The 24,665-nt window shown below is 57.9% G+C and overlaps 1 protein-coding gene across 1 annotated transcript in view; it reads left to right on the plus strand.

Moving 5' to 3' along the window:
• Positions 1–727: 727 nt before the first annotated feature.
• The window catches only part of COL2A1 (collagen type II alpha 1 chain), a 30,500-nt gene continuing 6,562 nt past the window's right edge, over positions 728–24,665 (plus strand). Inside the window, exons 1-40 of the mRNA XM_060167059.1 lie at positions 728–812; positions 4,715–4,921; positions 6,368–6,384; positions 6,594–6,626; positions 6,728–6,760; positions 6,859–6,912; positions 7,077–7,178; positions 8,167–8,244; positions 8,877–8,921; positions 9,028–9,081; positions 9,648–9,701; positions 10,482–10,535; positions 10,932–10,985; positions 11,114–11,167; positions 11,452–11,496; positions 12,048–12,101; positions 14,787–14,831; positions 15,301–15,354; positions 16,774–16,872; positions 17,186–17,230; positions 17,323–17,421; positions 17,586–17,639; positions 17,998–18,105; positions 18,502–18,555; positions 18,636–18,734; positions 18,886–18,939; positions 19,381–19,479; positions 19,873–19,926; positions 20,302–20,355; positions 20,696–20,749; positions 20,934–20,987; positions 21,212–21,256; positions 21,416–21,514; positions 21,714–21,821; positions 22,156–22,209; positions 22,512–22,565; positions 22,983–23,036; positions 23,384–23,437; positions 23,686–23,793; positions 24,391–24,444. Of these exons, the coding sequence (XP_060023042.1) occupies positions 728–812; positions 4,715–4,921; positions 6,368–6,384; positions 6,594–6,626; positions 6,728–6,760; positions 6,859–6,912; positions 7,077–7,178; positions 8,167–8,244; positions 8,877–8,921; positions 9,028–9,081; positions 9,648–9,701; positions 10,482–10,535; positions 10,932–10,985; positions 11,114–11,167; positions 11,452–11,496; positions 12,048–12,101; positions 14,787–14,831; positions 15,301–15,354; positions 16,774–16,872; positions 17,186–17,230; positions 17,323–17,421; positions 17,586–17,639; positions 17,998–18,105; positions 18,502–18,555; positions 18,636–18,734; positions 18,886–18,939; positions 19,381–19,479; positions 19,873–19,926; positions 20,302–20,355; positions 20,696–20,749; positions 20,934–20,987; positions 21,212–21,256; positions 21,416–21,514; positions 21,714–21,821; positions 22,156–22,209; positions 22,512–22,565; positions 22,983–23,036; positions 23,384–23,437; positions 23,686–23,793; positions 24,391–24,444 (2,679 nt within the window). The remainder of the gene's footprint in view (positions 813–4,714; positions 4,922–6,367; positions 6,385–6,593; positions 6,627–6,727; positions 6,761–6,858; positions 6,913–7,076; positions 7,179–8,166; positions 8,245–8,876; positions 8,922–9,027; positions 9,082–9,647; positions 9,702–10,481; positions 10,536–10,931; positions 10,986–11,113; positions 11,168–11,451; positions 11,497–12,047; positions 12,102–14,786; positions 14,832–15,300; positions 15,355–16,773; positions 16,873–17,185; positions 17,231–17,322; positions 17,422–17,585; positions 17,640–17,997; positions 18,106–18,501; positions 18,556–18,635; positions 18,735–18,885; positions 18,940–19,380; positions 19,480–19,872; positions 19,927–20,301; positions 20,356–20,695; positions 20,750–20,933; positions 20,988–21,211; positions 21,257–21,415; positions 21,515–21,713; positions 21,822–22,155; positions 22,210–22,511; positions 22,566–22,982; positions 23,037–23,383; positions 23,438–23,685; positions 23,794–24,390; positions 24,445–24,665) is intronic.

Genomic DNA, 24,665 nt, shown 5'->3' on the forward strand with positions numbered 1-24,665 from the left:
CCAAACTTGGCCCTGCTTGCCAGTCTCCAAGATTTAGGGCTCCAGTTACTTCGTGGGCTCCCCCTGCGCCCTTCCCCTCGCCTCCCGCCCAAGGTCCCAACGCGAGGCCCCCTCTCTCCCTCCCCCGCTGCTCCTTTCTACGCTTCCCCTCCTCCCTCCCAAGTCTTTTCCGTCCACGGTCTAGGGCTCGCAGCCTGCGCCTCTGCAAACACCCCCCGCCCCTCCAATCCGGGCAGAACTCCGAGGGGAGGGGCCGGAGGCCCCCCTTCCCGCCTGTGGTCGGAGAGGGCAGCGCCGCAGCCCCGGGTGGAGGGGAGTACAGGGGCCGTCTCTGCGCCCCGCCCGATCAGGCCACTCGGCACACTAGGGGTGGGAGGCGGGAAGCAGGGCTAGCGGAGAGGGGGGTCCGGCCCGGGCAGGTGCGGGCTCTGGCTGGGCCCGGGCGGGCTCCGGGGGCGGGGTCTCAGGTTACAACCCCGCGGGGGGCCGGGGGCGGCCCGCGGTTTGGGCGAGTTCTCCAGCCTCGAGTAGAGCCGGGCGCATATAACGGGCGCCGCGGCGCAGAGAAGACGCAGAGCGCTGCTGGGCTGCCGGGTCTCCTGCCTCCTCCTCCTGCTCCGAGGGGCCTCCTGCATGAGGGCGCGGTAGAGACCCGGACCTACGCCGTGCTCCTGCCGCCTCGCTGCGCTCCGCCCGGGCCCGGCTCCGCCAGGCCCCGCGGTAAGCCATGATCCGCCTCGGGGCTCCCCAGACGCTGGTGCTGCTGACGCTGCTCGTCGCCGCTGTCCTTCGGTGTCACGGCCAGGATGTCCGTAAGTTGCCCACAGCCCCTGCCTGCCACCCTTCTGTGCCGTCCCGCCGCATCCTCTTGCCTGGCCCTCTCGCGCTCTGGAGCCTGCGGATGCGCAGAAGCTCATCGAGTGGAGCTCTGCAAGTCGGGGGCTCTGTCCGAGCGTCCTCCGTGCCGGTCGTGGTTGGAGGCATTTGCAGGTCCCTGCGTTGCAAAGGAATACTAAACAAGCAAAGCGTCGGGTCCGAGGTTTGCGCACAGATTTTAAGCGCGCTCTTTCCCACCAGCTTTGATAATTAGGCGCACACGCACACAACTTGGCTTTCCGAAGCACTCAGAGTTCAGCAAAACAGGTTGCGGCCCATCGAGCTTAGGAGAAGTAGGAGAGAAAGAGCGCGAGCAAAGGAGCGAGCGAGCGCCAAGGGGTTGACGGCCCAGTAGTGTCCAGGGGTTGGTGCCGGGGGGTTCAAAGGGAAGTTAGACAAAGGAGATGCTCGGAAACTGGTGGGCTGAAATCCGAGGCCACAAAGAAGGGCTTCGGAGAGACACTCTGCGACCTCATCGCCTCTCGCGGGTTTCCTCCCCCTCACGGCTGGCCCAGGAGCAAAGTGCAGCCCTCTTCGCATCTCGGCTTTCCCCTTGCCTCTGAAGGATACAGAAACTTCCCGTAGGAGAGGCCATCTGAAAGGCGATAACATTCCAACCAGACCGTGCTTTTCAAACGCCCAGGAAAATAGCGCCCCCTCCCCGCCGTCTTCCCCCCTAACATCCCCACCCCCGCCCAGGTACTACAATGAGTTACTTTTCTAAAAGTTTCTGGAAATAACCGAGGCTCTGCCAGGTGTGTGTGTGCTAGTGCGTGTGCGTGCGTGCGTGCGTGCGTGTGTGTGTGTGTGTGTGTGTGTGTGTGTGTAGCAGAGGAAGGAGACACGGTTGGTCGATTGCTATAACAATTTCAACCGAATGAAGTTAGAGACGGCAGTTTTACAGTCTGGTCCAAAGGCGGTTCGAACCGCACCTTTCCATCGCCTCCTTTGGTGAAGTCTCACTGTCTGGGATTATATTTAGGACAAATGAAGCCTGGAAAGTGTATTAGGTAGAGAAGTTATTTTTTTTCCCACGTGTTTGGGCACGTTTCCGACGGCTGGGATTCCAGCCCTGTCTTTGTATGTTACAAATTGTAAATCAATCGCAGGGGAAATTTTTTAGCGGGGGGGAGGGGGAGTAATGGAAGTCAAAGTCCGTCTGCCGACGAGGCTGTCTGCAATCTCGTCTGCCACTAGGCTATCTGCAGATACAGTTTAGAAGGCTGCGGACCCAGAAGGACTTTCCATGCATTAGGGTGGTTGACCGGGACTGGGGCCCGCGGTGCAGCTGCAAGGAGACCCGGGCAGGAGATTTTGGTCAGGCTGTCGGATGGTGCACTAAGCTGGAGGCCCGTTCCCAGGTACTTGTTGGAATACGGTGCGTCTATAAGTGGCCCCAGCTCGGACTGACTATATATTTGTCCTAAATTTGCATGTACACACTCACAAAACTGTCTTCTTGACTGACCTCTGCCTCAGTTCGCAGTGGAATTAGCTAGGTGACTCTAAAATAACTCCCCAAGTCTCCATCTGGTATTAGAGGCTCTCACTTAAGTGGCAGAGCGTCTCAGCGCCGCAGCCTTCCTAGGAGGTAGTGAATTCCACAGTTTCTTGGGCCCAAATCTTCCAGTCGATCCTCCTCCTCCCCAGGGGGAGTGCTTTGGAGCCGCTGCTGACTTTGCACCCTGGCGCATCCCGGCTCCGTACCCCCCTACCCTGGGTCAGCGGACCCAAAGACGTGACGTGGGGAAAGATGCAGTCTGCATGGACATCAGGAATGTCAGAAACCTAGAACTCTGGCACGACCCTCCTCCCCATCTTTCCACAAGTTTGAGAAACTTATTGGCTGCGGCGTCTTTGACCCACATCTGCATTTCACAGCCCTCCCCTCTGAATGTGCCCCTCGGCTCAGGGGAGAGACCTCAATCCTCCATTGTGAGGCTTGTTTGCGTTGGGAGATTGGCAGCGATGGCTTCCAGATGGGGCTGAAACGCTGCCCGTATTTATTTAAACTGGTTCCTTGCGGAGACCTGTGAATCGGGCTCTGTGTGCACTCGAGAAAAGCCGCATTCATGAGAGACGAGGTCCGGTGGGTTCCCCAGGACTCCCCGACCCCCTCTCCCACAATGCTCCCCTGTGCCCGCCCGCGGACACCTCCCGGGCTCCAGCCCTGCGCAAAGCGGCCGCGAAGCAAAACAGTTCCCCGAAAGAGGTAACTTTTTAATTGGCCTGCTACAAAGAATCACTTATGTGGCGCTGCGGTAATGAGGGGAACCCGATCAGGCGCGCCGGGATGCTATCGGCAGCCGTTTCGAACAGCAATTATGGTGGCGCTGGGCTCCTCCGTCCACACCTAGGGGATCCGGTTACGGCGCTGGCTCCTTTCTGGGGCAGTCATTTTATCCCACTTTTCACCCTCCCAGTGTCTGTGGGCGAGCCGTGTCCAGAGCCACAGCCACAAAGAGTCACCCGACGGCTCTCACGCCCAGCGCTGCGGCCCCGCCCCTGCGCCCGCTCATCCCCGGCCACTCTTCCGAGGGAAATCTGATACGCCTTCAGGGTGCACCCCGCTCTCCCAGCACTTTACTCTCTTCCCTCACGGCCCCTCTTGGGTTTGGGGGGGGGGTTCTTCCAGTCGCTCTCCCGCAGCTCGCTTTCTACAGCTCCACCTATATATAGGGGTGCGTGCGCCCCGGCAACAACTGTATATACCCTAGGCTCCCTCTCCCCCCCTCCCCTCCCCGTGATTATCTCGCCTAAAGGCTGGGTGGAGCGTTTCTAGTGGAAAAAAAAAAAAAGACAGAAAGAAAGATTTATCTTTCAGTCTCCTTAAAGAGCACGGGGAGGGCCGTTTCTCTCTCCGCCCACCTGGTTTGTGGCCCTTTCCTATTATTCAACCCCCGCAGTCGCCAGGGCTTTGGGGATTTTGATGAGAAAAACAGCACTGGGCGCTCCCCGGCACGTGGCGCGGGCTCGGCCGCGCTTGGCGCTCTCCGGAGCGCTCTTGTCAGCGCAGGCTTCGTTTGCAGGGCGAATTCCGGAAGGCAGGCCGCTTGTGGAGAGGGACTAGTGCATGCCGTTCTTGGGCTGCGTTCCTGGAGGAGGCCAGGCCTGGATTGGCTAATCTTAGCCCGGACCAGGCATTCAAAGCCCCCTCCACACACCCCCTTCCTCCAAGCTGGGCTGTTGTCTTCAGATGGAAGCAAGGTCTCTCCAGAGAGGGCTGCAGCTGGAGGTCAGCACCGGCAGCGGCAGCGGGCGGGGTTCTTTGGCCCTGCTTGCTCCCAGGGCATTTTGTTATACCCTTGGGTCCCAGGTGTATTGTTTAACTGGGCCTATGCCCCTCCCCAAATTGGTCCTAATCCTGATATGATTTAAAGAATGGAAGAAGATCCTAATTGTCACAGCTCCTCCTCTCACACACACCCCACCCCCATACATCACTTTGGGAGCCTGGCTTTTTGCAGAGTCTAATTTTTGTGGGTAGAATTTTCTGCACGCCTTCTAAATTTTAGCTGTCAGTTGTATTTAGCTAGATGCACGAAGACAGTAGGCATAGTCAGTCCCCCTCGCCTTCCCTGCTGGCTCAGGATTTCCACTGGTGAATAGACAGCAGAGTGCAAGGCACACAACAAATGTTTGTTGACTCCACGGAAGAATGAATGATGTCTTAGAAAAATCATTTTCAAGTTCTCTGTGTTCGAGTGGCCCGAGCCCACCTCCTTCAGCATTTGAATTATGTCGAGTTGACTTGCAACCTCTTTCTCTTTTTCCCTTCTGACTCCTCACCCCCTCCTTCCCTTGGCTGTCTGCTTCCCCTGCCCCACCCCCGGTGCAGAGAAGGCTGGCAGCTGTGTGCAGGACGGGCAGAGGTATAACGATAAGGATGTGTGGAAGCCCGAGCCCTGCCGGATCTGTGTCTGTGACACTGGGACTGTCCTCTGCGACGACATAATCTGTGAAGACATGAAAGACTGCCTCAGCCCCGAGACCCCCTTCGGAGAGTGCTGCCCCATCTGCTCAACTGACCTCACCACTGCCAGTGGTCGTAATTTATTTATTTCCTGTTCCACATAAATAAATTACTTGCGAGGGCAGCAAATGCCCTGCCATGGATGCCGGCCATCTCTGCGAAGCAGAGGGGCTGGTTATCCATGGGACCCCAGCAGCTGAGGCTGAAAGGAAAGGCCATTTCTCGCTTGCAGGTTGACACTGACACACTAGAGGGGTCCTTCCTCACCCAAACACTACGCTTCCGAGACATGGAGGACAGAGGTGATTCCACACAGGTATCCTCACTGGAATCACCTCTGCAGATCCCTAGCGCCACCGTGGAGATGCAGTGCTCCTTCTGGCCAAACCGCAGACTAACTCCTCCTCCGGTACCCACACCTCGGCTTCTCTGTAGAAGGCCTCAGATGTAAGGTCTTCAGTGTGGAGCGAGCTCTGCTGGCCAGCGGGCAGATAGGGAGGGCAGGCCCCCTTCTTGAAATATGGACCACGCGTGGCGGTTTCCTTTTGGTTTTGCCTCTGTTGGCATTGACTGCCAGTTAAGAAGCAAGTTCCTAGGAGAAGGGCGGAGATGGGGCTGGGACGGAGCCCGGCGTGCCTGCGCCCTGGTGTGTTGTTAACTCCCAGCTGGAGCCAGGGCTGGCGGGTGTGCAGATGACCCCTCCTCAGCTCTGGAACACTCCCTGTAGGGTGGCTGGGGACACACATCTAGGCCTCTTGGGTGGCCCTCACTTTTCCCTTCCTGCTCAAGTAGAGGAGACAATTGAGAGGGAAGCGAGCAGTTGCCTTTCCTTAACACTTCACCCACCCTGGAAAGCTGCTTGGGGAAGCTGCTTTGATGGTCCAGATTCCCAGATCATTTCTGAGGGGACCTGTGTGAGTGAAGCGTTGATCACCTTTACGGCTTCGCTGCTGCAGAAGGGGAAGGGGTTATTGACTCGGGGTGGCACTGGCTCCAACGCCCTCTGTAACTCCTGTGCTCTGCTGTTTTTTGTGCTTGCTTCACGGAGATCCGGCTTAAATGTAAGACCTTTCCAACTACCTAACTCTTCTTCTGGGGTGGAGGAGGTTGGTGGGGGGTGGGGCGGCGCTTGGGCTACGGAGGGGCTTCTTATCCTGTGAGGAGGAGAAGAGACTGAACCTCCCAGTTTCGGGTGCTTTCTTTCTAGACGGCTGATTAGATCTTGAATTCTTCCTTTTCTCTTTGTACCACCCCTGCTCCGTTCTTGTGCATGCTGACTGCCTTTCGAATAACAAAGTCTGCGTCATCTCCATTCCTCATGGGACCTCAGCAACTCCAGGACCCCAGTGACCCTAACACCCCAACAGAGGGGTTCAGGGGAGTAACAGGAAGCTGCCTCCTTCCCTGGTTGTGTCCCTTTCTTTGTCTGATCCGTTCAAGAGTGTCTAAGTGACAGGAAGTTGTACGTAACCATCTCATGAATCTTACATTTTCCTTCTCTATTTTTTCCATTTGCAGGGCAACCAGGACCAAAGGTGAGGATTTTTGTTGTGTTTTGAGCTTTCTTTTGCCTTTATAGTTCCTTCTCTAGGAGCAGTGCTGTGCTCATTCAGCCTGTGGTCTTTAGACATCAACAGGGATCTGTTTCAGAGGGCATCTCGATGCAAGGGCTCCTGGGCAAGGTTGTGTGCTTGGGGCTTGGTGGGCTTGCTTGGCTCAATCCTGACAGTGTTTCGTGTTTCAGGGACAGAAAGGAGAACCTGGAGACATCAAGGATGTAAGTACGCATTATACTCCCACGTTGCATCTGCTGCTCTAACTGGGTCATGTCCTTGAGGTTCCCTCTAACTTGCCGTCCTGTGGGTCTCTCTATCACAGATTGTAGGACCCAAAGGACCTCCTGGCCCTCAGGTAAGAAAGGGAGAAACCCCTTCCTCCGTGTCTTCCTTGAGTTACTGAACTGCAGGCCCCTGGTCTGGCTGTCATCTCAATATTTTCTTCATTTTCAGGGACCTGCAGGTGAACAAGGACCCAGAGGTGATCGTGGTGACAAAGGTGAAAAAGTGAGTAGACAAACAATGCTGTCTGACCCTTGTGGACTGCCAAGGTTCTCTAAGCTCCCCATCCCCAAATGACTGACTACCTACCTCCTCAAGGGCAGCCTGTAGACAGATGGTTCTTGCATAAACACTGCTTCTCATTGGGGCCTTTTTCTCTTTCTGCCAAGGGTGCTCCTGGACCTCGTGGCAGAGATGGAGAGCCTGGGACCCCTGGAAACCCTGGCCCCCCTGGCCCTCCTGGCCCCCCTGGCCCCCCTGGTCTTGGTGGAGTAAGTATCCTTGTGTCCCCTTCCTTCAGTCTGTCCCTCCAGAAGCGTGGCTTCTAAATTGCTAGTCACACTCACCTGGCTGGCTCCCAGGGCTGCCAGCAGTGTGTACACAGCCTGTCCATGGGCTTCTCCCCCAGGCCTATAATTTAGTGGAATCACATAGTAGGCATGAGACTGTGGCGCTAATGGATGACTTTTTTCACTCACTGGGTTTCTGCAAAGCAAGTCTTCAGTTACCTGGCTTCCTGGCATCTGTACTGTGTGGCTGATTCTTGGGAGTGGGTGTGGGGCTTGGGGGAGAGGATGACTGGGCACTTGTAGTTCCCTGGAAGAAGAGTGACCGCTGTCCTTGGAAGACATTGAATCTTCATCTTTGCCAAGTACATTCCAAGCAATTATTTATTCTCATGAAAGAGCCCCACTGAGCGAAGGTGTGTGGCTAAAGTCATTTTTGGAATCAAACCAATCAACAAATTATATTATTGCCCAGTGTTTGCAGGTTTGCCATTTTGATGTTTGCTATGATTTAAATTTTTAAACTTGAATGGCTCATAGATGCCTACTACATCCCCTGTTAAAATATTTCAAGACTGTTCATTTTAGCCTTTTGCTGGGCATTAAAGTCTTGGAAAAGAAAAAAAGAAACTTTAAAAGTGATATTTTTAGTTATATTTCTCAATTTATGTTAAATAACGTATTTAATATTTTAGAATTTTTTTAAAAAACTTATAAAATGAAATGCAAGTAATGGATACTCTTCCAAATAACACTTCATCTCCCAGGGAAATGACTATGCCACTGTCATCTAATAATCCATTTCCAAAACAATTTTTCAGGAATCATTAGTAATTCAGATCAAGGCTAGGTTAGTCTCCAACAATTAGAATTTATCTAAATAGAGTATTTTCTATCCAGATATAGCTTACCTAGCCAAGTAGGAAAAGCACAGGGCCTCCCACGCTTTTAATGTTGTTGGGTTTATTTGCAGAACTTTGCTGCTCAGATGGCTGGAGGATTTGATGAGAAGGCTGGTGGCGCCCAGTTGGGAGTAATGCAGGGACCAATGGTAAGAAAAAAACACCAGTTCTTTGCAGCCAACATGGCAGGAGGTGGCCCTTATTAGAGCCAGGGACTCTGACAACCTCACTTCACAGGTAATTGCTTAGAGCAGCTCTTCCCCAACAGTTACGTAACCTCCCATTTAGCTAGCCCAAAGCATTTGGGTTTTAACGGCGATGGATGCCAGTTTTAATGATGCGCTGGAGTGACTAAGAAGAATGAGGATGGAGAGAGGCATATAGGCTGATCTGTCAGAAGGCCAGTTGCTATTGCTCTTGGAATGAGAACTGAAGAATGCAGACAGCAGCCACTGTTCTCCGGCATCCACAAGACTTCCAGCAGGAGCTCTCAGCCCTGCAGCTCCCACTTGGCACAGGCTAAATGAAACTCAGACTTTAGTAAACATGGCTGCCGTCCAGGGGAAAGCAAGGCCAGCTTCTCTGTCCAAATGGTACCTATAAATAAAAATAGATTGTTGCGAGGGGAGTGGGAAATGAGAGGGGGCGGCCACGGCAGGCCCCCTGCTCACAGAGTAACTCCTTGTCCTTTGTCTGGGCTGTTGGCTGGGAGGAGGTGGCACCCTGGAGGCTGTGGGTGAAGCATTTCCAGTAAAGCTCCTGATTTTCTGTTCCAATGCAGGGCCCCATGGGACCTCGGGGACCTCCAGGCCCTGCTGGTGCTCCCGTAAGTACTGGGCCTTTCGTTTTGGAAGGTGGAGACACAGATGCTTTCAAGCTCTCTGATGTCAGTTTGCGGGGGGCCAACCTGGTGTCCTCACCTTACTTTTTAGGGACCTCAAGGATTTCAAGGCAACCCTGGTGAACCTGGGGAACCCGGCGTTGCTGTGAGTACCTCCGTGGGCCCTGCCCTCCTTGGGGGGAGCTTCCAATGATGTACCGCTCCGACCCCGATCCTGTCGCCTCCCGGGCTCTGCCCAGCACTTTCCGCGGTGGAGGGCTCAAAGGAAACCCAGATGTCCCCTCTTAGCTCTGGGGGAACAGAGAGCCAGATGTGGCAAGAACCACCCAGGACTCTGTCATCTCAGTCCTTTTTCTGGGTCACCCCTGGCCTGTGCTGTCCACTGCCTCCCACTGTGATCTGCTCTCTCTCAGTACAAAGTGGGTTCTTCCATCTTTTTTTTAATTGGAGTGTGGTTGAATATTTTGGCCAAGCTGCGCGGCCTGCCCACATGCAGGATCTTAGTTCCCTGACCAGGGAGCAAAGCTGCAACCCCTGCATTGGAAGCATGGAGTCTGAACCACTGGACTGCCAGGGAAGTCCCAGGGTTCTTCCATCATTTTTTCCTTATAGAGGAACTAGCTTCCAAAAGCTACAATCCCCAAATTTTGTCCACTGATTGGGTGTCTTCCCCCTCCAACCATCTCTTAAACTCTCCTATTTCGTTCGTAGGGTCCCATGGGTCCCCGCGGCCCTTCTGGCCCCCCTGGAAAACCTGGTGACGATGTGAGTACACCTGAGGAGTCAAACAAGTGGCCGCCTCACTTGAAAGGGCCCAGAGAGGGGGTGCTGGGCAGCGATACAGAGGCACCCTCGGCTTGACCCAAGGGAGAGGCAACCTGAGGGGCAGAGCTGGTCTGTTGGAGACTCGGACTCCGCCTACTGTCCACATTTCCACTGGCAACTTAGCTTGCAATTGCCTTGGGGACTGCTTTGGACCCACTGGGAAGGGAACTAATTAAAACATCATTAACTCCTGGAAGGGAAATTGAGAAGTGAGAGAAGGGAGAGGGAAAACACAAGGGGAAAGATGTAGAGAAGGAAAAACAAAGAAAGAAACACTCAACAGCCCGACATTATCTTAATTGTAAATGAGTTAGGAAAAGCTCAGCCTGAGTCAGGATGTCTGCAAGGGATGCAAACGAAGGGAAGAGACAAGAGTTGGCACTCGTGAATCCCATTAGACAGTGAAAGTCTCTGAGGTTAGGGGGCCCTAGGCCAGTCAGCAGTGCCTATGAGAGGAGACAGGGAGCCCACCAGGGGAGGCTGGAGGCCGTGGGGTTGGGGACGGAGGAGCTTGCCCAGGGCACAGGCAGCTGTGTGAGAGAAGACACGGTGAGCCAGGGAAGGCATTCGGGGAAGTCTGGGACCTGAAGGAGCGGGGTGGAGATGAGGAAGCAGGTGGGCAAAGGCATGGCGGGCTGGGAGGGGAGACGGGGCTCCGGAGCGTGCCGGCTGTGCTAACGTGTCTTCTGAGGAAGCTGAGGTTCATCTCTCTCCCTTCAGGGTGAAGCTGGAAAGGCTGGAAAACCTGGTGAGAGAGGCCTTCCTGGTCCTCAGGTAAAGCCCCACCTTCCCCAGCCTCCAGCATCATTCCCAGAGCCTCCCTCCTTGCAGCCGAGGCAGTGGCCTCCCGCCCGGCCCATCCGGTTCCGTTAGCTGGGCCTCCCGCCCAGCTCACCCGGTTCCGTTAGCTCACTCCTAAAGGTCCAGCAGTCTCCACGTACATCACACCTTCATGCTGATGACCATGTCTCTGATCCTACATGGGAGTTGTTCAGACCCACTTTGCATAAGAAGGGGTGAGGCACAGTGAAGGGGATTCTGGGATTGACTGAAAGATGGTCCCAGTACTGGGCTTCCACTGCTCCCTGGCTCTGAGGGCTCTGTAGCAGCCCAGGGCAGTCTTGACCTGGTTCTGCTCGGTGCCCTGAGAATCTCTTCTTTGGATTGCAGGGTGCTCGCGGCTTCCCAGGAACCCCAGGCCTTCCTGGTGTCAAAGGTCACAGAGTAAGTATCATGGGTTGAGGGTGTTGGAAGGAAGGGATTGACCAAGGGAGAAAAAGGCTTTTGAGGACATGAATCTTCCTATTTGGCTTCCCCAGAAGTGCGATTGAATGTCTTCTCTTGTCCCGTAGGGTTACCCAGGTCTAGATGGTGCTAAGGGAGAAGCTGGTGCTCCAGGTGTGAAGGTAAGGACCAAGAAGCACACGGGGATGGGGGACGGACAATGGGGAGATGCTACTGAGCTCAGTGGAGTTAGGGCACCTGAACAGCTTGGGTTAGGACAGCCAGTCCTACGTCCTAATGTACGAACGGCAGTTCTGGAAAGCTCTGGGAATTGTCCCTCACAGAACTAAAGTTTGGGGGTGTCAGTGCTAGCTGAGATGACCAGAGCTTTCAGCTCCTTCCATGGGAGTTGTCTGGGGGCTAGCACTGGGGTCCCAGTCACTGACCCTCTGCCTCTTTTTTCCAGGGTGAGAGTGGTTCCCCGGGAGAGAACGGTTCTCCAGGCCCAATGGTGAGTATATGAGCATTCCCCCCGGGAGGGCCTCTCTAGACACTCTTCAGATACCTTCTAAAGCCTGGCAGGTGGCTTCACCGTAAATGCCATGGCTCCCTTTATGCAAAGTAGATACTCAGTTTTTTAGATTGATCTGATTATGAGCAAAAGGCAAAATGTATCAAGTAGATGATTTGGTCAAGGTTTCACCAACATTTCCTTGAAATAGCCCTGTTGGCACACTTGAGGCGTGCTTCAATTTTCACAAATTTCGTTTATTTTCAACATTTTGGGGAGCTCATCTATTGCAAGAAGCAAGATGTGCCTCGAACAGGGCTCCCAGTAGGTAACCACAGGCGCACCTGTGTGCTCTGCTGTGGCAGAAGAACCTTTGGTGTGATAGGAGCGTCCTGAATCAGGAAGGTGAGGTCAGGGGCATCCACACCTTTGCCTCCTGGGCACTGCACGCTCCCTCCCCTCAGGTGTCCAGGAAGGGCCTGCAGGTTAAGTGATGGTGCAGAGTGTCCTTGAGTCAACTCATGCTTGTGCTGTCCTGGTGTGTGTTCCAGGGTCCCCGTGGCCTGCCTGGTGAGAGAGGACGGACTGGCCCTGCTGGCGCTGCGGTGAGCAATTGACAAGACCAAGAGCCACCATTTGTCCAGCACTTTCAAGTTTACGAGGCATTTGCATTTAGGGTTATTCTGCCTGACCCTCAAAACAAGCCTGCGAGGTGTAGAGAGTATCGTCCTCCCGTGAGGATTCACTCTAGTGTGCCCGTCACAAATTCCCAGGCTGGGTCTGCAGTCGGGGGACTGGGCGTGGGCCATGGGAGGGCTGGGTGGTAAGGGCAGGAGTATCCTTAACCCGCCTCGATTATTCAGGTAATCCCCTCAACAGCCCCACCTGCTCCCCATCAACCCCGTTCCAACTTATGGACAGACTTTAGTTGGCTAGAGTACTGTGCTCCTTTTTGTTCTTTCTGGTTGCTCAGATGCTGCCCTAGGAAAGTCTTAACAGTCCAGGGTCAGCTCACATCCTTGACATTGGTGCACCGCTGGTGACACTATGACATACCAGTGGCCACCACTTCACGGACACTCCCTCTGTTTAATACCTGAGATGCTTAGTCTCATCCAATCTTCCCTCATATCCTGTGAGGTAGATTCTATTGTCCTCCCCATTTTAGAGGAGAAGAAACCGAGGCACCGAACGGTTCAATAGCTTAAGACAAACTATACTTTGCAGCCTCAGACTCTGGTGGCCTCTTGTTAATGGGGGAAGTTAAGAGCACGGAGATTTGCCATGGTGGAGGGTGCAGGTGTTTCGCTCTGATCCCTTAGCAATCGAGAGCCCTTGTGGGCGCCTGGTCAGGCGAGTGATGCGATGAAAGCTGTGTTTAAGAAAGATTATGCTCTCTTGTTGATTTCACACCCAGCCACCCGAGCCCTGAGGCCCCTCCTCACGGGTCCTTGCAGGACCGGCCAAAGTAAATCAGCTTCACTGGGTTTTACTGCTTTCCAGATAATGTATCTGTTTTGGCAGAAATTTCCCTCAAAAGCAGGTCAGTGAAATACCAAGCAGCCTCGACCCCTATTTGTCAGCCAGAGCTGTTGAAGTGGCTTGTCCCCGGGTCGCTTTGTGTGAGGGGATTAGAGAGCGCTGGACCTGCCGAGAAACACTGCGATTTCGGCAGGTTGTCAAGACGTGGCTTGTGGGGGCCACGGTGGCCACACTCCGTGAGGGGCACAGATGAGCTGCATCCCTGTTTTCCCTCCTTCCCAGGCACCGTAGACCCTGCTTCTCGCTCCTTCTCACTGATTCCTGTCCCCACGGTAGTCAGGCTGGCAGGGTGTGCACAGGATTAGGCATAGAAGATGGACAATGTCACGCAGTTCCAAGCGCAGGTCAGGGTTCAAGGCCTGGCCAGAGACTGGGCTGGGTTGGCCTCTGCCTGCTGTGGTCACGTGCCCCCCACCTTGGGCCAGACGGTGCCCACTCCCCAGCCTTGCTGCAGGAGGAGCCCTGGATGCCCACCCAGCTCTGGCCTCCCGGGCGGCACTGCAACTCCCCCTCACTCACGGCCAGCCCAGGCCTCTCCTCTGGCTGACCCCTGGAGGGTGGGTGCTTCTTGAAGCGGCCAGGCTAGTCCAGAAGGGGCTCTGGCCAGTGCTGAGGCTTTATGTTCCCCGTGACACTTTCTTCGGTTAAGTCTTCTCTTCCCTGTTTAATGTCAACGGGGAGAGTCTCAGGAGAAATGGACCATAGCCAGGAGGAAGAGTTGAGTCTTCTTTAAAACAGGAGCTCCCCCTAAAGCATCCTTCTTCAGCTTCCAGGAGAGGCAGACGGGGCTCGGCCGAGGTCCTCCAAGGACCAGGTGCCAGGCCCAGCTCCACCTAGCCTGACGGTCCCCTGGGCCTTGAGGGGCCTTGAGAGAGGCACGAGGGGTGCTCACCACAAACCCAGGAGAAAACCCTCAAAGGGCAAGACCTGTGGAGGAAATGCCGGCAGCCTTGCCTTCCTGTGAAGGAAGTCCTGGGGCAGATGTGGTCCTCGGGCTCTGCCCGGTGTCCTGTCCCCATCACAGAGCTTCTTCCTGGGCTGCTGGCAGATGTCCTGCAGCGTCTCTGTTTTCCATAGAAGCAGGTGGTTTTATGGGTTGGAGGATGGTGGGGCGCAGATCCTGGGGTTAACCGAGCCGTAACCAGGGAGGTTACCCGAGTCCGGAGAGTGCTTCTTGCTGTGACAGGCAGGAGGCGCTCAGTCAGGGTCTATGCCTGGCTGTTTCGCTCTCCTTTGGCCCAGTTCACCGAATCTTTAAACGATAACTCAGCCTTGAAGTTAGGGATACTTGGGGTCTAAACGGAAGTTTAAGAAACGATGAAACAGGGCTTCCCTGGTGGCGCAGTGGTTGAGAGTCCGCCTGCCGACGCAGGGCACATGGGTTCGTGCCCCGGTCTGGGAAGATCCCACATGCCGCGGAGCGGCTGGGCCCGCGAGCCATGGCCGCTGAGCCTGCGCGTCCGGAGCCTGTGCTCCGCAACGGGAGAGGCCACAGCAGTGAGAGGCCCGCGTACCGCAAAAAAAAAAAAAAAAAAAAAAAAAAAAAAAGAAATGATGAAATAGCTGGAAAATCACCCAAGCTTTGTTAAGCTGAGAACAAGCCCGCTGCCCTCCCGGTTCTCCCAGCCGCCCTGGAGGACCTGCCAGCCTCGTGCTCAGCCCTGGGGTACCATGGGGGTTGGGCTGAGGCAGGGAGGGACTGGACGTGCGTGCGCCTCTGACGGTGGCTGCTTCCTTCTCGCTCGCAGGGTGCTCGGGGCAACGATGGCCAACCTGGCCCCGCAGGGCCTCCGGTAAGTTCGCTTCAGCCCAGGCAGGTCTGCCTGCGTCCCAGTCAGCAGCCCAGTGAAGTTGCAGTGTTTACTCGGTACGCAGGCCATGCTCTGGCTTCTACTGGAAAGGAGGAGAAATAAGTTTTCATTACTGCAAGAGCACGTTGAACAAGTTTTGAAGCAGCGGGTTATTTTCCTCAGCCACCCTTTCGGTAGTTTTCTTGAGGAGGGATAGAGAGGGAGGTGAAAATCGCCTGCTTCTCACCATGTATTTAGTCAGAAACCTGCTTTGCCTTGTGAAGCCAGGCTTGGGGACACTAGCAGTGGGGACAGTTTTCACCCAGGGACTTTCGGCCACAGGGATGTAGGGTAATATTGGTACAAAGGTGGGACGGCACGTGAGGCGTGGCGGGGGGGGGTCTCACTCTGGAGGCTGGAGAGAGTCTGCCCGGAATCGGCATTCACCTCTCCATCCACTTGCTTCCTCCAGGGTCCCGTGGGTCCTGCTGGCGGTCCTGGCTTCCCTGGTGCTCCTGGTGCCAAGGTGCGTGTCCTGCCCGTTGTGTCAGGAAGCCCGCTCTCCCCGTAGCCCTTGCTGACTGCCCCCTGGATGACCCCCTTCCCCGCCCCCTTCCCTGCGGAGGCGTGTCCGCCACCCCCTCCCCACCTCCACTCTCCACGGAAAACGAGGAAAAAGCCAGGCACTTGGCAGAGTCACCAGCTGGAAGGGAGAGTAAGATGGGATGATAAAAAGCTGGAGATACAGTTACAGCTTCAGAGTGGGGCCAGGCAGCAAAAGGTGGGGAGACACCTGAGACCTGGGAGGGAGCAGAAGACCAGGAACCAAGGGGAAGAAGGCAAAGCTCAGCCGACTTAGACCCGGAAGAGAGTCGGAGGGAAATGGGCTCAGAGACGGTTCCACGCTTCCCTCTCGCCGCTGCCTCATTTGGGGGCCTCGGCTCTCCCAAGCCGTGTTCATAGAGTTCTTCCAAGGATTAACAGAGGCCAGTGGGAGGCCAGCCAGTTCAGGGAAAGGCCCCTGTGGCCCAGGAGGGATTCCAATGCGCGTGTGTCCCTGGGAGTTCTCTCCTGGTGCCCGCCAGGAGATGAATAAGGAACCTCCATGCGGTCACTGGCATCGGGTTGCGTTTTCCCTCCTGGGGTTTCCATGGCAACCAGACAGTGTCTGAGGCCCCAGGAGCCGGGTGAAGGAGACCCATTGTGAAGAGGGACAGCGGAAGGTGAGGGGGCCTGACCTTCAGAAAATAATAATTACAGCAGTAAAGCAAGAATGTTCTGAGAAGAAACCTGAGGAGGCTCTGCCCTCCCTCCAGGTCATCCGTCCTCCCCAGGAGCTCCGCTGTCCAGAGAGCCTAGATCGCAGCCAGTTGTAACTTTCAGGAAAAAATGAAAGTAAAAGCGGAGGCCATTTTGGGAAAAGTAGTGTTGGGGTGCTGGACCCCGCTCGCTTCTGGCTCCCTTCAGACAGGCTTGGCCCGGAGCCTGGGTCACACATCAGCCAGATGCAAGCCCAGTGATGCCCCGAGCTGAGCTGTTTGAGAGCCTCGTAAAAGAGAAAATAGGAAGGGAAGGGGAGGTGGAGGTGCCTGCCCGCCTCAGCCACCTGTCCATCATCCCCACGACACTGGGCTGCAGGGTCCCCCAGCTTGGGCTTTTCTGAACAGTGCTGACGGGATGAGCACGACGCCCAGGCTGTGGCACGACACTGTGTGCTTGCCATTGGTGGTCACCGGATAGGGGGCAGACGGAGAGTAGAGTGGGTGGGGTCGGAAGTCATCAGGGCGGCAAGCTCAGCCAGGCGGCCCACGTGGGAACCCAGGTGCTCCGGAGCAGGGCTCAGCTTTTTGGTGCGTGTGTACGGCTTGCCCTGAGCTGTTGCTGGCCCACGAGGTCTCTGTCCCCCTGACTTGCCCTCACTCCACCCCTCCCTATCTCTTCCCAGGGTGAAGCTGGCCCCACCGGTGCTCGAGGTCCTGAAGGCGCCCAGGGTCCTCGCGGTGAAGCTGGTACTCCTGGGTCCCCCGGGCCGGCTGGTGCCTCTGTAAGTGTAGTTTCTCTTTCGCCTGAAGGGTCTGGGGTCTGAGGCCTTGGCACACTTGACTCTGTGCTTAGCTGTGAGGGAAGTGGCGTCTCAATCATGAAACCTTCATTCTGGCTGAATGCCTGCCACCCCCCGCCCATCTCGAGAGACATGTCTCCCTCCATCGCCCATCCTCCCCCTGAAATGTCCAGCAGGGTCATGCCTGGAATGGACAGCTGCTGCTGCAGCCCCTGGCCCTGGGGCCTGGAGGGCTAGGAGATGGCTGGGGTTTACTCTTCGCTGCTTATTTTATAATGACAGTCTCCTTTTTCAGGGTAACCCTGGATCTGATGGAATTCCTGGAGCTAAAGGATCTGCTGTGAGTGCTGCCCTTGGACTTGGCTCCTCCCGGTGGGGTCAGCCCCTCCTTGCCCCCTCTCCTGATGCCTCTCTCTCTGCTCATGCTGATAGGGTGCCCCTGGCATTGCTGGTGCTCCCGGCTTCCCTGGGCCCCGTGGTCCACCCGGCCCTCAAGGTGCAACTGGTCCTCTGGGCCCGAAAGGTCAAACGGTAAGATCCAGGATGAGGCCAAGCGCCCCAGCGTCAAAACCGCCATCCCTCCTTCCTGCGCTCACACCATGTCCTTTGGTGGGGCGCCTTTAAGGGTTTCGGGAGGTAGGGATAGGGCCGTGGAGAGAACCGAGTGTGAGAACCTGCCTTTCTCCTTTGTTAAGGGTGAGCCTGGTATTGCTGGCTTCAAAGGCGAACAAGGCCCCAAGGGAGAACCGGTGAGTATCTGGCCACCACGCCTGGCCCACTGCCCACCTCTGCAGGAGCTCTGTCCCCTAATCCGGGTCGTCTCAGGCCATGTTGGAGACGAGATATGACAAGGTTGAGAAGCTGTTACAGCTTCAGCTCCCATCGTTGGCCTGACCAGCTTGACCAGTTTGAACTTTATACTCTGTCTCTTCCCCCGGGACACTTCTGCTCTCCCCCACCCCCCCACGCTGATCCTTTGTGGCCTCACTTCCCCAGGTCCCCCAGCCCTGAAACAATAGTCACAGCCACTTCCTCCACACACCAGGCTGGTGCTCGCCCCAGGGCCTGGCGAAGACCCACCTGTTTCTCTTTTGTGCTGGTTCTCAGGGCCCTACTGGTCCCCAAGGAGCCCCCGGTCCTGCTGGTGAAGAAGGCAAAAGAGGGGCCCGTGGAGAGCCTGGTGGTGCTGGGCCCGCTGGTCCCCCTGGAGAAAGAGTAAGTGGGCCAGGAGTCCCCACGCTCATTGGGGTGTGACCTGGAGACGCAAGCCCGGTCCCTTTGGCTCTGGGTCTTTGCCGAGTCTGTGGCCTCCTAGACGTCCTACTTCTCTTTTCTCCACCCACCACCACGGGGATAGGAAACCTTCTCCTTTGTGTCTCTCCACTCCCGCTCCCCGGGATGGCATGAAATAGTTGCAGCTCCTTCCCAGAAAGGTGGGGACAGGCCCAAGAAGTTAATCGCTCAGAATCTTGCAGGCCGTAGCTACTGCACCACAGAAACTATGGTTGGCGGGTTCGTAGGATGGACCCCCTGGGGTCTGGCGGGCTCTCTGCAGCCGCGGCTGGGTCAGGGGCCACCCTAACTCAGTCTCTCCTCTCCACTTCTCCCTAGGGTGCTCCTGGCAACCGTGGGTTCCCAGGTCAGGATGGTCTGGCAGGTCCCAAGGTGAGTCGGGGCACAGGGGCTGGGGTCCCCACATCACTGGTCACATGGCTTTCTGCTGACCCCCGCCTCCTCTTGTGTAGGGAGCCCCTGGAGAGCGAGGGCCCAGTGGTCTTGCTGGTCCCAAGGGAGCCAATGGTGACCCTGGCCGTCCTGGAGAGCCTGGCCTCCCTGGAGCCCGGGTAAGTAGCAGAGCTGCTTTTGTCCTCGGCTTCTGACTTTGAGCAGACCCCTCATGCCCTGCCCCACCTGGTCCCTCCGCCCCTGTGCTGCCAGGTTTGGGCGGTCCTGAGGCTGCCCTGACACTCATCCTCTTCTCTCTCCTACACAAAGGGTCTCACTGGTCGCCCTGGTGATGCTGGTCCTCAAGGCAAAGTTGGTCCTTCTGTAAGTCCATCATCTGGGGTCGTTGGGAAGGGTTGGGGAAATCCTTGGGGAGGCAGATGGGAAAAGAGACAGGAGTTGGGTAGGGGCAGCCCGTGAATTTTGAGAATTGGGGTGGGGGACAGATGGTAGGTACTAGGGCCAGGTGTGGCCTGTGCAGTGGCTGTGAGTTCTGAAAATGCCACCCCCTCGTGCATTTGGGCCTTCTGTTGGAGGAAGACAAAGCATGATGTGCACTTTCAGGGACAAAACTTATAAGCGAAGGAGCGCCTCATTGCCGATGGGGCCTGTGTGGGCTGCTGTTTGCGAACTCGGTCAATCCCACGTGCTGTCTGTCCGGCCAGTGCCCAGCCCTGAGCCTGCTACGTAGTAGCGCTTAGTAGATACTGGATGGACAAATGTGGTCGAGCGTCCGTGTTCTGAGAATGGTGTCCTCTCTTTCAGGGAGCCGCTGGTGAAGATGGTCGCCCTGGACCTCCAGGTCCTCAGGGGACTCGTGGGCAGCCTGGTGTCATGGGTTTCCCTGGCCCCAAAGGTGCCAATGTAAGTAATCACCTGCCCTTCCATTTCCTTCCATATGGTGCTCCTACCTCCCTGCCCCTGGGGAAAGGGCTGGCCCTGAATAGAGTTATCCTGAGGGCCATGATGAGCGAATCCATGGTACCCTGGGCAGCTTGGACCTCCACGCCCCGTAGCAGTGAACGTGATCGGGGGAAACCCAGGGCTCTTTAGAGCCCTGGGGACATCTCAGCCATGACGCTGATCCACGGGGCAGCGCTATCAGTTCACACCTCTGAGCATAAGAGAGGTGCTGACACTTGGCTCTGGCCTTTGCTGTCCGCGAGGCAGTGACCTCAAGCCCCAATCTCCCAAGCTGGCCGTAGCCCCGCTCCCACCAGAGCCCTCCACCTTATGGCCCTGCACTCTTTCTTCCAGGGTGAGCCTGGCAAAGCTGGTGAGAAAGGACTGCCTGGTGCTCCCGGTCTGAGAGTAAGTACCCTCCCCACTGCCCATGCTTAGCATTTGCTGGACCCCTGCCAGGAGAGAGCAGCCCTATGGCACGCTTCTGGGGCCCCTAGTTGGCCGCGTGGATTCCCGCGGCTGAGCCCATGCTGCTCTGGGAGTCCGCACGGGGAGACTTCTGATCGCTGACAGCAGCCCAGAGAGATGGAGGAGGCTCCCATGCTGAGAAGGACCGAGGGAACGAAGGGGGCCGGGAAAGGACAGGAAGGGAAGGTGTGGAAATGCAGTTCAGGCAGGGGATCATCTAGAAACTCTGGGCCACACAGTACCCCTGCCTGGTCCTGGGGTCTGTAGAACTGAAGAAGAGTGTATCATTACATCACCCCTTTCTCTCCCCTCTAGGGTCTCCCTGGCAAAGACGGTGAGACAGGAGCTGCAGGCCCCCCTGGACCTGCTGTAAGTACCTGCCCAGCCTCTCCAGGTGGCCCGTGGGCAGGAGCTTTGTGGGTAGAGGTGGGGAGTAAGGGAGCTGACAGGTGTGGATCTGGGCTGATCCAGGACACCTGACCCAGCCTGAGCTGAGGCAGGGCGTCCCAGGAGGCAGCCTGGACCCCTTCGGGGTTGTCAGGGGTGCGGGTCACTGGTGGGAGGACAGCGAGGCATGCACACCTTGCTTGAGCAGTGAGGCAAGGTGTCGCCTGCCCTCCTGCGGGCCGGCCCCAGGCCCCTGTAGGCCTAGATGAGGCTCCCAGATTCTCTGGGGGCTGGCTCAGCTCGCCTTTGTCTTCCTCTGCAGGGACCTGCCGGTGAACGAGGCGAGCAGGGTGCTCCTGGGCCATCTGGGTTCCAGGTAGGCGGCTGGATCCCGTCCACACGCAGGGCTCTGGGGCAGCAGCAGTGCCCCCTTGAGGGGGACCCAGGGATGAGTCTTCCCTGAACCCCCTCCCCTACACCTGCTCTCGCACTCTGCTGGCCTCCCTGCAGGGCGTGGCAGCAAACGCACTCCTTTCCTAACCAAGTCACTTGGCTTCTAGGGACTTCCTGGCCCGCCTGGTCCCCCAGGTGAAGGTGGAAAACCAGGTGACCAGGTGAGTTTGGGGCTCTTTGAACCTGTAGCCTGTTTAGGTGGGAAGATCTATTCTCATGCCCAGGAGGCAAGGGCAGGAGTGGGCACAAGGAGCCCCAGGAGGCCAGGGAATGTCCAGGACCTGCTGCCCAGGTCTGAGCTCAGCCCCCAGCGGGAGGGCAGCTCCGCCGAGGATCTGGGACAGAAAAGCCTCTGCTCTCTCACACATCCTTCTTCGTTCTTCAGGGCGTTCCCGGTGAAGCTGGAGCTCCCGGCCTCGTGGGTCCCAGGGTGAGTGTCCCGTCCACTGTTTCCGCGCGGCCTCCTTGGGCCTGCTCCCTCCCGTGTGGTTCTGCCGTGCATCCCAGCACAGCCGTCCTGGGTCTCCTCTCTCTCTGGGCCTCCGCCCCATCTCTCTTGCCTGACTCCTCCTTGGTGTCTCTGTCACAGGGTGAACGAGGTTTCCCAGGGGAACGTGGCTCTCCAGGGTCCCAGGGCCTCCAGGGGCCCCGCGGCCTGCCTGGCACTCCTGGCACTGATGGTCCCAAAGTGAGTGAGGCGGGTTCTGCTGGCGGGGGTCCTCTGGGCTGGAAGGGGAGGGGGCTCGGGGGGATGAAGGTGGAAGGAGGGAGGGATGGAGGATGAGACAGAAAGGGGTCTGGGCAGAGGAGGAAGGGAAGGAAGGGGGCTTGGGGCCTGGGGGGCCCCGGGGAAGTGCTGCCTTCCACAGACCCCTCCCCCACCACAGGGTGCAGCTGGTCCAGGTGGCCCCCCTGGGGCTCAGGGCCCTCCAGGTCTGCAGGGGATGCCCGGTGAGAGAGGAGCAGCTGGCATCGCTGGGCCCAAGGGAGACAGGGTGAGTACCAGGCTGAGCACGCTTCCGCCACAGCTGGGCTTCCCCACACTCCCTCCCGCTCCCCACGGCACCAGGCGGTGAGGGTCCCCGTTACCCTCTTGAGGAACTTGGAGACCCCTCCCAGGCTCTCCGTTTGACCTTGAGTGACATCCTGCCTGACACTTCCCTCTGTCTCACTTCTGTTACTCCCCGTCACCCACCCTGAGACTGCAGCAAATCCCTCTTGGCCAGGCTCTGAGCTCTGCCTGGAGCCCCATTCGGAGGGTGGCACTGAGCCGGCAAAGGGGATCTTGGAGTACCTCCCTAAGGTGGCCCGTTTTTCTCTATCCCACAGGGTGATGTTGGTGAGAAAGGCCCCGAGGGAGCCCCCGGGAAGGACGGTGGACGGGTAAGTGGATACTGGTTGTAGGCTCCCTGGGGTTGGGATGGGGACAGATGCAGGGGACCTCATGCACTCAGGGGACAGAGGGGCAGCGTGTGAGCGTGGTCTCTGCTCCTATCTCAGTTTTGTGGGCTGGGCAACTACAAGGACTTCCCTGTCAAAAGTGGGGGCCCCAGGGTGAGAGGGAGCTCTGGGGGCCACGCGAGGGTACACCAAGGTCCGTTGGGTGCGGCGTCTCCAGGCTCCCTGTTGGACTCCGCGTCCCTGGCTGCCTCTCCCTGCCCCTCACTCCGCCTTCCCTCCTCCAGGGTCTGACTGGCCCCATTGGCCCCCCTGGCCCGGCTGGTGCCAACGGTGAGAAGGTGAGTCGTGGATCCCTTTCCTCGCTCTGCCTCACCTCCCCCATCGAATCTCCTCATCTCCTGCCAAAGACTGCTCTCTCTTCCCCTCGCTCGGATACCTGTCGGCCTCCTGCCTTGCAGCGGCTGCAAGAAGTGGAGGGTGGGGGCTCGTTCTTAGAGGCAAAGTCATGGCCGTGTGCACCACCGAGGGAAGCAGTTGGATGGGGGTATGGGTGTCTTCAGCAAAGGCCCCGAGTAGGTGCAGGTATGGCCAAAGCAACAAGGGGAGAACATGCCACGGGTCGGAGGGGAGACCAGAGCCCCCGTCCCCCCGTCAGGGCTCTCTGGATGCACTTTGCTCTGGAAGGGCCCCCTCTCACCCTACATCCCTCATCCTTGGCTTTTGTCCACCCCCCCCCACCCGCTGACCCACTTTAGGGAGAAGTTGGACCTCCTGGTCCTTCAGGAACTGCTGGTGCTCGCGGCGCCCCGGTGAGTATCTGACCCTGAGCCTGGCCCTGCAGGCCCCCCGGGCATGGCTCCCACCCTGCCCTCTGGGCCTGGGGGTGGGAGGAGAGATGAGAAAGGAAGGGAGGAGGCACGTCCCCCCCCCATGATGTGATCAGGGTGGAGGGCCTTCGGGTCCCCAGATCCTCTGACCGTGAGAGGCTTCCTGACCTGGGTCCCTTTATTTAGGACGGAGAGCCTCCCGACCCCCTTCTCTCTGAGGGTTACTGTGCAGTAGGCTAGGCTGGGCCAGAGCGGGCTCTGGGCTCACAGGAGGGAACAGAGCAGGCCGGCAGCTGAGCCTCACCCCTCCCGGCCCTCTTCTCTCACAGGGTGAACGTGGAGAGACTGGACCCCCCGGGCCCGCTGGATTTGCTGGTCCTCCTGTGAGTATCTCTGTCCACCCTCCCTCCCTGCCTCCCTCCCATGCCCTCCACTCTGGCCAGCTCGAGTCATTCCCAAAGGACACCTTCCCGCCTGCGGGGGAGGGAAGTGGCTCCTCTGCGTCCACATCTCCACAGCGATGTGACAGTCCTACCCGAGACTCGGTGTCCAGGCCCAGGCTGGACGCACACACTCCCACAGTCCCTGGCCCCTTTGCCCGCACTCACTGGCCTCCTCCTTCCCGGAACAGGGTGCTGACGGCCAGCCCGGTGCCAAAGGCGAGCAAGGAGAGGCCGGCCAGAAAGGTGACGCCGGTGCCCCGGGTCCTCAGGGCCCCTCTGGAGCTCCCGGGCCTCAGGTGGGTAACGCTGAGCTCCCCCCCGAAACCGCTCCCACACGGTAGGCGGTGCTGGGTGCCGGGAGAGGGGCCCGGGCAGGCAGAGGTGGCTAGGAGGCCTGGGGCTGCCCGCCTGTGTTTAGGGCCCTCCACGCAGCAGACCCTGGCGCTGCTGCTGCAGCCCCAGGAGGGGAGGCTGCGGGGGGGGGGTGTGCTCCGGGGTAAAGGGTCAAGGAGCTAAGCTGGCCTTCAGAGCCGCGGGTGCGGGTGCGGGTGTGTGGCTGGGGGCCGACACAGGGTACCAGCCGCTGGGTCTCCCTGAGCAACAGAAGGCCTGGGGCAGAGCGGCCAGTCTCCTGCGAGACCTTGGACTGGCTCTGAGGACACCTGAGGGGCCTGCCCTCCCCGAGATCTCCTAGAACATGAGTCTCCTGTGGGTTGGGGTGGCAGGCCCGCCTGCGACAGCCTCTCCAGGCTGGGATTTTAGTGCTGACAAAGCTGCATCTCTGAGAACCGAGCTCTCAGGAGTCCACGGGGCTCAGAAGGGACCCGCGCCCAGAAGCCCACAGCCCTCCCCCGGGGCGACCGGGCCTCACCGTCTCCCTCCTTCCTCCCCAGGGTCCTACTGGTGTGACTGGTCCTAAAGGAGCCCGAGGCGCTCAAGGCCCCCCGGTGAGTGAGGCCCCCATTCCCACCGTCACTGGGCCGAGTGGAGGGCACTGCAGGGGCAGCGGCTTCTCTCGCACCCACACCCCCGGGCCTCAGGAAGGAGGTCTGGCCCCAGAGACCCCACCCCACCTCCTTCCCTCTCAGCCGAGCCCCTCCCACACAGAGCCCATCCCACAGCCGGGTGGGAGAGAGGGCGCCCCTACCGCGCTGACTGCCCCACTGCA

This window comes from Lagenorhynchus albirostris, chromosome 11 (genome assembly GCF_949774975.1).
Source record: "Lagenorhynchus albirostris chromosome 11, mLagAlb1.1, whole genome shotgun sequence".
In the NCBI taxonomy this organism is placed as follows: domain Eukaryota; kingdom Metazoa; phylum Chordata; class Mammalia; order Artiodactyla; family Delphinidae; genus Lagenorhynchus; species Lagenorhynchus albirostris.